General features: G+C 35.5%; 2 protein-coding genes across 2 annotated transcripts; one reads left to right on the top strand and one right to left on the bottom strand.

Moving 5' to 3' along the window:
* Positions 1-2,876: 2,876 nt before the first annotated feature.
* Positions 2,877-7,715, top strand: LOC109209202. Its single transcript, XM_019372420.1, has 2 exons — positions 2,877-3,195; positions 7,171-7,715. Exon 2 carries the CDS (start codon positions 7,176-7,178, stop codon positions 7,389-7,391), a length of 216 nt encoding a protein of 71 aa, XP_019227965.1. The 5' UTR covers positions 2,877-3,195; positions 7,171-7,175; the 3' UTR covers positions 7,392-7,715.
* Positions 7,716-11,408: 3,693 nt separating this feature from the next.
* Positions 11,409-12,994, bottom strand: LOC109209201 (bZIP transcription factor 53-like). Its single transcript, XM_019372419.1, has 2 exons — positions 12,929-12,994; positions 11,409-12,537 (listed from the first exon to the last, which is right to left on the bottom strand). Exon 2 carries the CDS (start codon positions 12,170-12,172, stop codon positions 11,738-11,740), a length of 435 nt encoding a protein of 144 aa, XP_019227964.1. The 5' UTR covers positions 12,173-12,537; positions 12,929-12,994; the 3' UTR covers positions 11,409-11,737.
* Between the last annotated feature and the right edge of the window lie 604 nt (positions 12,995-13,598).

Here is a 13,598-nt window from a genome sequence, read left to right as displayed (position 1 = left end):
TTTTAAGGGAGAAATTTAAAAGAGATTTTTTCCTTTCTATACCATATATGAAACTTTATTATCAAATATGTGCATAGTATCTAAATTACCCGCCTAGTCCATATTTTTCCTACTATTCCTGTACCATTCGTTTATTAGGAATTAATAGGGCAGAATCTTCCCTTAATAACGCGCGAAAAATCAGGAAAAAATCTTGGGATTGATTTATTCTACATTAAATTCAAGTTTTGAAACGGAAAGGAGATTTCGCATCTGCGTAATTTACTCTTAAACTACAATTCAAAAATTAAAAAAAAAAAAGTACGAACAGCTTCAACAAACTACGAACAACTTCAACAAACTGAATTCAAATTGTAGAATTCAAATCTTCGAGATTCAACAACTCAAAATTGCTATATTCTGTTCTTCGTCGTTTTCAGAAATCAAATTGGCGATCATATATCTGTTCTTCATCTTTTTTTCTCTCAATCTAGAAATCCAAAAAAACGAAAAAATTTAGATTAATACATCAGCAACATCACGCAATCATGTCCAAAATCGCAATCATGCTACAATTGAATGGGAATTGGGATAACTATGGCAGATTTAGAGATTTTGAAGTTGATGCCATTGTGGTAGATGAGAATGCAAGCTACAGTATTCTGATTTCTACAATTGCAGAACAACTATCGATTGATACTTCAGAAAAAATTGTAGAAATCAAATACATGGTGAACGACAATTGTCTCCTAATGGAGATTAGGAATGATATGGGGGTTCGTGTGTATATGGAGACCAAAAAGGAGAATAAAAACTTAGGTTCATATCCGTTATGTATAAGTGTACGAGATTTCAATATGGAATTGACAATCACCAACGATAACACAAGTGCAGGTTTGTATAGTTCGAAATTGCATAGAATTATGGTTTTACGGTATTATCTACAAAATTACTACATTTGCCTACAATTAAACTACAAATCAGTTTAATGAAAGAATAAAGCAATTTTGTTTTCAAAATTATCTACAAAGTTACTACATTTATACGACAAAATAAACTACAATCTATGATTAGAAATTGTTGATTTCAAAATGTTGTCTTTAAATAAATTATCTACAAAGATTCTACAAATTGNTTGAGCATGTAATTAACCCTAAATCTAAGAACAACACAAACAAAAGAGAAAGAATCTAATTAAGAAATTAGCATATCAGTAGTGAAGAGTAGGCGAGAATTTAAGTCGATGTAATGAGAGAAGAATGAGAGCAAATGGGATACACTATAGCGTTTTGAGCTCAGGGTTGTAAAAGTGTAAAAGGATGAGAAATGTTATATTTATACTATTGACCCCTTGGACCCACAGTTTGACATGAGTGCGGCCGCATAATTTTGATGCGGACCGTACTCCTTACCTGCCTGATGAGACAACTGGATGCCGACCGCACAAAAATGAGTGCAGCCGGAAAAAATACAGCCTACCCACACATATAACTACAAAACACTACAAGACATCTACAGATATAAACATTATCTACGAAAATGCAGGAAGAAAAAAGTAACTACAGCTCTGTTTCAAAATTTAAAAGCTAACGACAATATAACTACAAAACGACTACAAAATAACTACAATTATAAACTGTAGAAAATCAAAACTACAAATAATCTACAAAATTAAGACAGTTGTTTGCCGCCTGGTGTAGCACTTCCTCCAGCATCTACATCGTGCATTTGCTTTGTTCTCATCTCGGCACAGATTTTGCTTAGGAGATGAACTGTGAGTTAAGTGGTTTCCATTTGCATGTGTAGATTTTACTTGTTTTTTGTGGTTGATTTTTAGTGTTAAACCCCAAATGAAAGAGGGGATATCACCTACTGTAGATTTTTTAGGTATTTTTTGGAGATTTGATGTTCTTCATGGTTTAACTTCAACTTGACTAAGATGGGAACGAATTTTTGTAGAATGATAACTTCAATATTTGGGAATTTAAATGGAGAATAATGAAGAACGTGGGTAGCTTTTGTTCTGTAAAGAAAGAAAACAGACGCTAATGTGGGGGAGTGAAGGGTAAACGTAAAACGTGTGTGTGTGGGGGGGGGGGGGGAGTTACGGAGAGAGAAAGTGAGGATTAGTACTTAAAAAAAACGGAAATGCTTTAATTAAGGAGTAGAAAATATCACATTAATTATAACCTTAAGTAGATATGGTATAGAAATGGTAATTTGGTATACTAAATGTAATTTACTCAAACCTTAAACATGTAGGGTAAAAAGGTTTCCTAAGTGGGATAGGAATGTAAAAATTCCAATTTAAAAATAGCCAGATTTATAAGTGGTCGTTTAAAAATAGCCCAATTTTAAAAGTAATTGAAATTTAGCCACTTTTTATGTAAAGATAAATCTGAGCGAAAACACTGTTCAAAATCCGGAAAATACGCCAGTATATTATGCTGGAGTTCCAGCATAAGTATACTTGAACTCGAGCATATTATACTGGAGTTCCAGGATAAGTATGCTGGAACTCCAGCATAATATGATGGAGTTCCAGCATAAGTACACTAGAACTCCAGCATAATATACTGGAGTTCCAGCAAAGTATACCGGTCCAGTATAATATGCTGGAAGTGCATACACAAGTGCTCGAATCTCCAGTATATTATGCTGGAACTTTCCGTGTTGGAGTTCTAGCATAATATGCTGGAAGTTCATACACAGGTGCACCGAACTCCAGTATATTATGCTGGACCAGTCTCTGTTGCAGCAAAATAATGGCTATTTTTTTTATTGACTTAGTAAACGCTGACTATTTTTGAATAACCAGTGCGAAAACTGGCTAGACCGTGCTATTTTTACTAAAAGATAAGTAGCAAAAGCCCACACGTGTAGGTGTAGCCCAAATTTGACAACTTTTAACTCACCGTTTCATTCAACACTTGTTCTCTCATACCTCTGCTCGCATCCTTCCCCTCCCTCCATTGCTATTTTCTACTGGGTCTTCAGAATCCGTATGCGAGAGGATCTAAAAGCTTAGTCATTTAACTTCTCCAGGAAAAATCCTCAAGCTATATATAAAATACGCTTGCTTGGCACTTCATGTGTTATCTCTGAAAAATCCCATCGTTTCTGGATTCCGCTCTTCTTCTAACCTCTTCTTTCTTGCTGAAATTGACAGATCAACAAATTGTGTGGTTGGCTTCGTTCTTCTCCACATCTGAATTGGTTAGTTTCCACTTCGTTCTTTTCCAGCTTCTAGGGTTCGTGAATCAATTTTCTCTTTTAGGTTTCAAGGTAGCTTTACCGTTGGAAATTTGTCAATAATTTACTCCCACTCTTTATGCTTTTAGCTTTGAAAGATAAATCTGTTTTACCTCTGATTTTTTATGAAATACTTCGTTGTTGGTAGCTTTGAAACACAATTCTGTTTTATCTCTTATTTTTATGGAAGATTTGATTTTTTTCAGATGGGAATCTGTTGGGATTTTAGTTGTAGAAGTTGAATTTTCAATTCATTCTCTGATTGCTTAAGGAGGCGGACTAAGTAATTTATTGGATTGAGGGACTTCACTTATTTCTAGCAGCTTCTCTAATTTGGCTCTTTGGAGAACCTTAATACACTAGATTATGTCTTTAGTTAGTGTTATTTGATGGTTGACGCTGCAAAAGAAAGTTCTTACATAGTTATCAGTATGTTAATTGCTCTTCTCCGTTTTCCTGGAAACCTATTTGGCACCGGAGAAGGAGAAAAGTATTTGAATCCTTGAACCTCAGAGTATCTATTGATTCTCTATATTCAATTAAATATGACGTGGGGAACTTTGTTTGTTAGCTTAGTAGGGAGTAAGAAAAGGTAAGAGAATCTAAATCCCATTAATGTTGTAACTCAACAACAATAACAATAATAACAAACTCAGTATACTGCCACAAGTGGGGTCTGGGGAGGGTAGCGTGTATGCAGACCTTAATCCTGTAACTCGAGTGGAAATATTTGAGCTCATGTACTCATTTAATTCTGACCGTCCTCCAACCACTCATACCCATGGAAACGGTTGTTCTTTTTGTTTGTGTTTTGTTGACTGGAATTTCTCGAATGCTGCTTTTCCATAGAACTAAGTTTTTTTTTTTAATTCAATTTTACCATTCGATTTGACCCACTTAAATTTTTTAGAGGAACCTCAACTAAAGATTTATAATTTGCATATATAGCAAGCTGATACAAAGACAAGAGAGCAAAATAAATGGGTGAGAATAGAACCTCCAGTTAATAGAGTGGAGAACAATGGAATCGGGTTCACAAGCAATTTTGTGACCAACTTCTTCCATTTCAACACAGTAGTATAGAAGCACTTGCTTCTTCTTCTTTACTGTTTCCTTGTCCATCTAAACACAGTAGCTGTTTGAGAGAGAGTGTGTGTGTGTGCTGACAAAAGTGCAGGAGAGTGTTGTAGTGTGCCTGTTGTTTATGGATTTTTTACTAAGGTTTTCGTCACCAACAATTTGGTGTTTAAGTCACTATACAAGATGCAGAAAGATCATCAACCAAATGTGCCAAATAAAAGCTGCATGATGCTTAATTCACTTACATTTCTGTTAATGTGGATAGCATGTTGGTTTCAGTGGTTTGCTACTTTGCATATAACTCTCTTGTCTTTTACTCTGTCATTTACTCTGTTCAGAATTTGATTGCTTGGGTGGCTTTGATAGAAATATATGCTTTATGATATTCAACTGAGTTCGAGGTTATGCATATTGCTTACTTGTGTGTTAGGATTTTAAGACTTCAATTTTTTTAAGAGTTAAGTGGATTTTTTTAAGGGGATATTCTATGGAGTTGTGGTGTCTCCAAACAGCTGAGTTTGTTTAAATTGGGTAATTCATATATTGGTTTGTTTCTTTTTCTACTATAGTTTTCTGTTGATTGTGTTTTGGGATTTCGTTATATGGTTTGAATATGTTAGTTTTATCACAACAGTGAAAGATATCAACTGAGCTCAAAAGGGCATAGAAAAAGATCCTTTCTTTTTGGTATTATGTAAGGCTTATAGAATTGACGCTGTGGGTGCACAACATTAATCATTGTTCTATCTCAGCATTTGTTCCAGTTACTAATAAGTTTCATGTTTCCCTGCTTAAAACATAGTCATACTAATACGCTACCAAAACTAAATAGGAGAATTCAATTTCTGCACGGCGAAATTCCAAGTTGGTCATTTTTTTTAATTTGATTTTCTTTTGGTACTTTTATCTCAGTCATAGCAGTAGTTTCTTAGAGCCTTGCTTTAACTTTCAAGGCCATTCAATCCTTTGAGTATAAGATTATGTCAATACAAGTTTAACAGTAATGCTCCTTTATTTCTGTTTCGCTCTGAGATAAGAATGTGCACAGTTCAAGAAAAGCCTGATAGCTCTAACACGCGCAGGGAAATTAAGAAAACCAAAGTTGTTCAGTAGAGAGAAATTTCAGGCAATTCTATGATGTATCGGAACAAAGAAGTTGATAATCTCTTGTGCATAGTTAAAGTTTAGATTCGGTGATAATGACATTAAACATTACGCTTTTGCAGAACACTTTAAATCACATATCTTCTCAAATAATTGATTTAGAAGAAAGATAAAAGACCTATAGTATATTTCATTGTAGCTAAAATTAAAAAAACTTGCCAAGCTCTTTGCAATTTGAATTATGTGTTAAGCTAACAATACCTCCTAATAGATTTTAAGGTTGTCACATTTTGGTACAATTTATATGTTCTTTAGCAAGAACAGTAACAGAAATGTTAGGTGTAGTTGCTGCTTCTGCTATTCGTTTTGATAATTTCGACGAAAATAAAACTGATCATGAATTTGCCATCTAGCCATTGGGCCCGGGCTTAGCCCCGGCATAACCTCACTAGTAGGTGCATAAAACAGTAACTATTGGATTTTTTAAGTGCAAGGATAATAGGATACTAGGTTTTTGTCTGTTTAAAATGACTTGTGGTTTTTATCGTAACAATAATTATTGTCAGTCCAATTACAACTGCAATTTCCTTTGCGCATTCGGCCATCTGGAATTAGTTATATGTCACATAGGCGATGGATAGGATAGCCGTTTGTGTGATTAGATCATCCAAATAGATTTTTCGAAACAGAATTTTCCGCTAGCTGTTGTGGGAATGGGTATTTGACATTGTATTATGGTTTGAACAAGGCTAGTAGAAAGTACACACAGTTCCCTAGTGATAGAACCACATCCTGTAGATCAATCTGCTTATGATTTCATTGAATCATTGTTTATCTGTAGATAGATTGGGAATTAGCATCATCTCAGTTCTTTGGCAGCACCGTTTACCCTGTGGCTTAGCTATCCTGTAAAAATAGATTTTGTTTATGGGCAAGAGACTGATTGACAGTTGCAGAAATTTCTTGTTGAGTATAATAGTAGAGCTTTCATACCAGTGAAATTTGGGATTTGCCTTTTTTCCTTCTTAGCCAACACCAAAAACCCCATTATTCAACTTGGTCAAAGCCAAAAATTTGATGCTCTATTTTTGGATTAGGGAGAAACCGACAGTGGTGCTTGAAAGAGGAAAATACTTTGCTTTTCATACTCTTCAGAAGTTTTCATGACACAGTCGAAATTATGAATTTTATCCATTCACCTTTTATAGTGTCTTCTTTGGCCCATTCTCTTTTTCTTCATTAAAAGGCTTTACAGGCCGTAAACATACAGCCATGAGTAATGTGAAAAAGCCCTCTTACTTCACATTGTTATGATGAAAGCTTAAATGAGTTCTTATATGTAAGAATCTAGTTGACTCAGAAAAGGTTGGTTATATTTTGTTGTTTCACCTTTGGGGTAAAGAATGGTCTCTCTACCTTCTCAGGGTAGGGGTAAGGTCTGCGTACACACTACCCTCCCCATACCCCACCTGTGGGATTACACTGGGTTTTTTGTTGTTGTTGTACTTTTGGTGTAAAGAGAAGTATGCAGATGAAGCTGAATCACTTATAGAAGTCATAGAATCCCTTTAAGCTGAGCAGGATATAGTTTTTCGAAATTTTGCATCTTTGGTAACTTGTAAATATGGTTTCCAGCACTTTGTGCTGCTGGTTAATTTATTGTTACCTATTCCAAATAAAAGAAGGTTGGTTGTATCACATGAATTAGTCCGGAAGGGAAATTTTATTGCTACTGAATTGTAGGTCTATTTTCAGGGAAAATGAAGAAAGGAATTCACCCTCAAATGCAGTGGATATCCTATGTGACGCAAAGTGGACGATTGATGCATGTTATGATGACCAAAATACACCAAACAGGCAAGGTTTATCACATTAGAGCAAGGCGTCAAATGGCTCAAAGTATTGGTCAGATTGCAAAGTTTAAGCGCCGGTATGGTGAGAAGGAGGAGGAGGAGGTGGAAAAAGCAGAGAAATGAAGGTTTAAGTTGGAAGAAGAGTGAATTACCAGTCTTTTGTGAATGAATTCATCCTTACCTTTTTCCTTTTCATTTCATCTTAACTTTTCTGTATAAGGAATGAATACTAGTCTTCTTGTATGCTTCACCCCTTTGAATGTTGGTTAAACAATAGTGAAGAATCATTCTTCGTTCTGTGCAACACAAATTCAGTGATGCTTTCTGTGGGCGATTATTATTGCTCCAATCCTACTGTCAGTGTCTCCTTATTTGGAAGTATTTTATGAGGTTAAATAAACATTAGCGTCTTTATTTTTTTATTTGAAAATGTTGATGCTTACTGTTCACCCGTGTTAGATGACCAAATTCTCATAGTTTTGGTGTACTTTTTTCTTCAGTAAGTTAAAGGACAAAGCTGTTATAGTGTTTTAGTCACATGTTTTATTGTTAAAAAGGTGTACACTATAATATGATTGTTGCTCAAAATTGAACACCATTCTTGTTTACCTGTTGTGAACAGTTTTATGAGATCTTCCTTACAATTGTTAGTTTCTTATCAGCATTTTTATTTTGGGGAATAGAAAGAGTTTTTTTTTTTTTTTTTTTTGGATCAAGAGGAAATATTTGTATTAATATAGCTTTGAGCTCTTAAGAACTTTCTATTTGCTTCTACCCTTAGCTAGTTAGTCAGCTGCATGGTTAGCTTCTCTGTATGTGTGCTTCAGAGTCGGATTACCAGCCTGAGCAGGAGTAACATGCAGTTATCAATGAGGCGAGGAAAATGAACATTACCTATTTGAAGTGCAGTAACTACTAACTACTATATTTGAGCGTATGTTGATTTCAAGTGGTTGTAGTTTCTTTCGAATTGCTATCTCTGATAGCATCTGTAGAGCTGTTTGTTCTGCAAATATGTTAATTGTGAAAGGAAGTATCATATAGTAGCCTAAACTCCAGTCACCTTAGTGATTTCTCCTATTCCTCCTATCCCGGGTTACTGATTACCAAATGGGGATGCCTTTTGTAATTAATTTGTTGTTTATCTTTGATAGTTTAATTTGTATATTCCCTTCTTTTTCCTGTAAGCATTATGTATTCGGTAGCTTTTACAATGACTGAGTTGGTATTTGCAAGATCCTTTTTATTATTGAAGTGGTTTTTGATCCAAGAGTCAGAAAGGGAAATGTTCACTCCAGGGGAAATGTTGACTTTACTAGTTATTATTAGAAGTACAATTCTTTTAATCCAGTTCTGATTGGAAGACGGAGGGTCATAATTTGATGTAATTTGTCTGTCCAGGTTTGCCCAATCTTTTTTTTTTTAACACACTGCACTGTGTAAAAGTATGCGCTATGATCCCTTGCTCATTATGGCATATTTGGCTTTCTTCCTATATTATGAAGCCACTTACAGAGAAGCTAACCATGGCATATTTGGCTTTCTTCCTATATTATGAAGAAATTCTTGACCCTCCCCCTCTGAATTAGAGAGTAAAATTATACTCCAATTACAATTAATTCACAATTGATCAAGCATTTACTTGGTCTGGTAAATTGTGTAACTACTTGCAAAGTTGCAATCAGGCCTTTAATTACTAAGGTGGTTACTGGTTATGCCCGGTTATATTAAGAAAATGAGTTTTCTGCCCTTTTAAGTTTGTTGTTGATTCGCTCCTTAGTATTGAAAGCCCTTTTTGGCTTTTGAATGTAGCATTGGGAAGCAGTGAAAAGAGCAAGGACTAGTCAGTTTTCGGACTGGTAACTAAAAAATAGTCAGCGTTTGCAAAGTTATTGAAAATAGCTCCTACTTCACTTAAATACGAAACGCTCCATGCTGGATTATGGAGCTCATGCGTATGAACTTCGAACATATTATGTTGGAATTCCAGCACATTATGAAATTCAAGCACATTCTCATATGTGAAAAATTCGAACTACAACATATTATGCTGGAATTTTTTCCAGATTTTTAAGGGTGTTTTGTTCTGAAAAAGTGGCTAAATTTCATTACTTTTGAAATTGTGGCTATATTTCAATTACCAGTCGTAAATCTGGCTATGTCTGATTTTTTTGCGAAGCCAAGGACTTTCCTAGTTTATAAGTAGCTTTGATTCAACTCTGAATATAAGTATTAAATATAGAGATAAATAAACTCGACTCTTATACGACGTTACTTATCACTTTTGCAAGTTGTAGTTGCCTTTCTGTATCTCCATCATGAAAAGAAAATATTACAAATGAAAAGCACAATCAGTAATCACTTATCTATAAAATACGAGATTAATGAGCACGGGATCAGAACAGGAAATCGATGGTGGCATTGAGGCAACGAGGAGATAATATCTCAAATACAATATAAGATGTATTTTGCTAGCTTTTTGTGATCTTCACAAACTACCAGAATGAACTATGGGCTTAAACGTGCAACTTTAGCAAAGCTCAAGATCACCTATATGAAAATCTTTTCCCTGACGAAGTCATGTGGGCATTCCTTAACCTGGGGACAAATGGACAAAATCTCAAATACAAATGTAATAAAAAGAGAAATGCCCGATATTACAGAAAGAAACACAATGAACAAGAGGATGGACAATAAATTCCCAAATATCTTCATTTTATTCGGCAACATAACTCTATGAACTGTTTGCATCCAAGTTTGAGGGGTAACAAGGCATGAGTAAGATGTCTAATAGATAGGACAAACCTCCTACTCGTATTCCTAGCAGAGAAGGCGAGTGCAATAATCTCCTTATTCATCAGCATTATGCTTGTCCATCTTCATTTTCATTATCAGAGGGTTGCTCTTTCATCTTACCCTTCCCATTTTCCACAGGTTCTTTCAGCTTTGCTTTTTTGTTACATTCCTTTTAGAGTTCCTTTGTCTGAATACTGCAAAAAGAAAGAAGAAAACATAAAGGCAAAGATAGCTGTAAGTTCATTCCCAGTAAACAATCTTTGATATCATACTGCCTCACTTGCAATCAGATAACTAAGCCCATTTAAAGCAATAATATCACACATGTATCGAGACTGCACAGAGTTCTCTCAATTTCATCATTCAAGGATGTACAATGCATGATGAGCAAATGATACTTGTCTGACTGTCTCAAGCTTATCACAAGAGGAATCTCAAATTAGGACACCAATTAGAATCAAAGATGATACCAGACAGGGTAGAATTACAAATATTGATGATTCATTATAGTTTAAAGTGGAGATTCAATGAGGTAATGATTACATATTCCATAAAGGGAGTAAAAGAGGTTCGATTGTGTGAAATATCAGATAAATTGCAGAATTGATGAGAAGAATATCTACACACATGACAGAAAATGGAAAATAGTTCTCCTTCTAATTCATATGAAAATATATTTAAATACTTGGGTATAATAAGTTGGGACATATTGGTTCTAATATTCACCACACGTAAACAAACACCGAAAATTCCTTGCTTCGCGACTGATTGAAGACCATTGAAGACCAAAGAAAGTGAAACTGACGCAGCTTATGCTTATAAATCAGAAGTTATTATTCAATACTCTGTTCTCATGCTCGAAATCCCTCTCCGTGCAGGACATCACATTTCCAACTCTCAACCACTGTATGGCATTTCCAACTCTCAACCACTGTATGGTTTAGCTAAGACGTTGATAACATTAGATTTAGCTGGATTTGCATATTCACTATGTAGCCATTAGTCATTTACCGATATCTTTTAACATGGTAAAGATTGCCTAAGGAATAAAGCTTTAGGAATCACCACAGCGCACTGTCAGTGACCAAATATTAGAAGCCCTATAAATTAGCCTCGGCGCATGAAATATAATGAAACGGCTAATCTACCCGTGTGATGCAAATAACCTTTTACGAGATGCACCTAAAATGGAATTATACATCAATCTCCACAATTTAAAAACAAGATAGCCAGAAATATTTCAGCGGGGATTATGATGTTTGATTTTGGAGTAACGTCCATGTCCCATTCTTGAACGTGTACCGTGTTCTAAGAATAACATGATAATTGCTATGTCGCAAAAACAACAATGGCCATTCTCCTTCACATAAAAGATTTATTTATAAAACTAGAGAGCAAAGATCATTGACACAGCGCTAGAAACTGCTAACCCACCAGAGCTAAACATTGGAGTACCAACAATACCCAAACTAACACCAAATACAAACAGAAGTTACTGACACACACATTGACAATAAACAAAGAAAGGTGACCGACTGCAAAAAGGATAATGTAAGCAACCCTAACAACACTTTCACTAAGGACCGGAAATTCCAATCCAAGAGCCAAACAACACCTGATTAAACAAGAATTCAAGCTAAGAGCGGAGTAGTTCAGAACTGCAGAGCTGTAGCTCAAAACTGCAACATATCAGCAGACGCAGTGATAGGTTGAATTGGGCAAGGAAGCTGCCAGGGCTCAAGCAAAGTGTCTGGAATTTCAGGGATATCCACAGCTAGTCCATTAGCATCAGCCCAGAAACGAGTGAGCGAATTGAGAGAATCCAAGCGTTCAGTCAGTTCTGCCATTTGAGCCCTCAAGACATTGTTCTCCGCATTGAGGGTCAGGTAGTTTCTTCCCACAGCATCAATCTTCTCGCGCCACAGAACGTTCTGATTCTGTAGCTGTGTCATTTGGCTCATCAACTCCTCCAAATGCTGCTGCTTCCTCATCCGTGACCGCCTTGCAGATTCACGGTTGGACTCCATTCTCTTCCGTTTTCTATCGTCATTCGTGGCATAACGTTGGCCATCAGAACCTGAACTAGCTGGTTGCTGTGTCGAAGCCATGTCTTGTGTATCGTTCCAATCAGAGGCTAATCAGACAACTATTGAAATTCAAAAAAGGGGGAGGTCACTACTGCTTTCTTGCTAGGTTTTGCGAGTTAGGGTTTTCTAATTATGGAATTTCTATAACAAACTGGACAGGAAAACAAGGTGTGAGGGGGGCTAGTTCATGAAAACACGTAGAACCAGTACAGGAAGACTACGGAGAAAGAGTGCATAATACGAATTCGACGCATGAGGGTCATGAAGAATTGGAAGCTAACATATAAACTATTTGTGAAACCCTAATTCAATGGGTTAATGAAGAATCCAAAGTATGTGTAGATCCAAATCCAAACAGTATCTGCAGCAATTAAACGCAAATCAATCTGCAAGCCAAAAACAGAGCAGCAAAATATTAGCAAATCGCCAAAAATAGACAAATTTAACAATAACTGAAGCATAATATTTAAACAATCAACCCGATGCAATCCCAATACCCTTCTCGATCTATTCGGGTCTAAAAGAATTTACCACATTCAAAATTAGGCTGATTCTACAACAAAAACATTGAAGCCACCGAAATTTATAATTTTAAGAAACACATATGCCGCAAATATGAAGAACAAATAAGAGAAACAGCAGCAAAAATGATATACAAACAAATTAAAAAACAGACGAAATGAAAACACAAGCAAAAAGGAAAACAGAGAAAATGAAATAAAAAGAAAACAATAAAATGGAAGGATAAAGGAGAAAGAGGAAATAATTGAGACGTACCAATAGGTGTGAAACCGAAAGTGGGCGAAAGAAGGTCTAACAAGGTTGTGGAGAGGGGCTTTATATAGGGGAGAGGAGGTAGGTTTTTTGGTAAATATAAGCATTTTTATTACGTAGTGGTTGGTGTGTAAATTGAAAAAGTAGTGATGACAGCTAAGCAAAAAGAAAGATTATTGGTATATCCGTAAGCGACGCTGGAATCTTCCCTTCCTGTGGGCGATGCTTTCCAAAAAGTGAAAAAATATATTTTGTAATAAGTGAAAAAAACTTTCCAGTGACTTTTGATTAAAAAAATTCTGAACTAGTTCGAAAATGTTTTTAATTGTTCATGAAAGCTATATTTTTCAAACTTAGAGAGTATTTGGGTACGTTTATAAGGTGTATTATAAACATATTTTAGCTTATTTATGCATCTAGCAAACACATAATGTGCTTATCCATCGAGTATTTATAAGCCAAAATCATTTAAAAGTAAGTTCACCACCTTCAACTTATGATTTTTCAGTTTATAAGTGCTTTTAGAGCCTCTTTGGCTAAGCTTCTGTAACGACCCGGCCGGTCGTTTTGAGAGTTATAGCCTTGATCCCCTATTTACTATTTTTTTCGTGTCTTTTTCTGCTTATGTGACTTGCCGGGAGGTTTTGTTTTTGGTTTTGGAGTATTTTGGGAC

This window comes from Nicotiana attenuata, unplaced genomic scaffold, assembly GCF_001879085.1.
Source record: "Nicotiana attenuata strain UT unplaced genomic scaffold, NIATTr2, whole genome shotgun sequence".
NCBI classification, from domain to species: domain Eukaryota; kingdom Viridiplantae; phylum Streptophyta; class Magnoliopsida; order Solanales; family Solanaceae; genus Nicotiana; species Nicotiana attenuata.
This window is presented reverse-complemented; position numbering and strand designations above follow the sequence as displayed.

Excerpts from the sequence above, each read along its gene's own strand:
- LOC109209202 (XM_019372420.1), top strand. The coding sequence starts at position 7,176 with ATGAAGAAAGGAATTCACCCTCAAATGCAGTGGATATCCTATGTGACG.
- LOC109209201 (XM_019372419.1), bottom strand. The coding sequence starts at position 12,172 with ATGGCTTCGACACAGCAACCAGCTAGTTCAGGTTCTGATGGCCAACGT.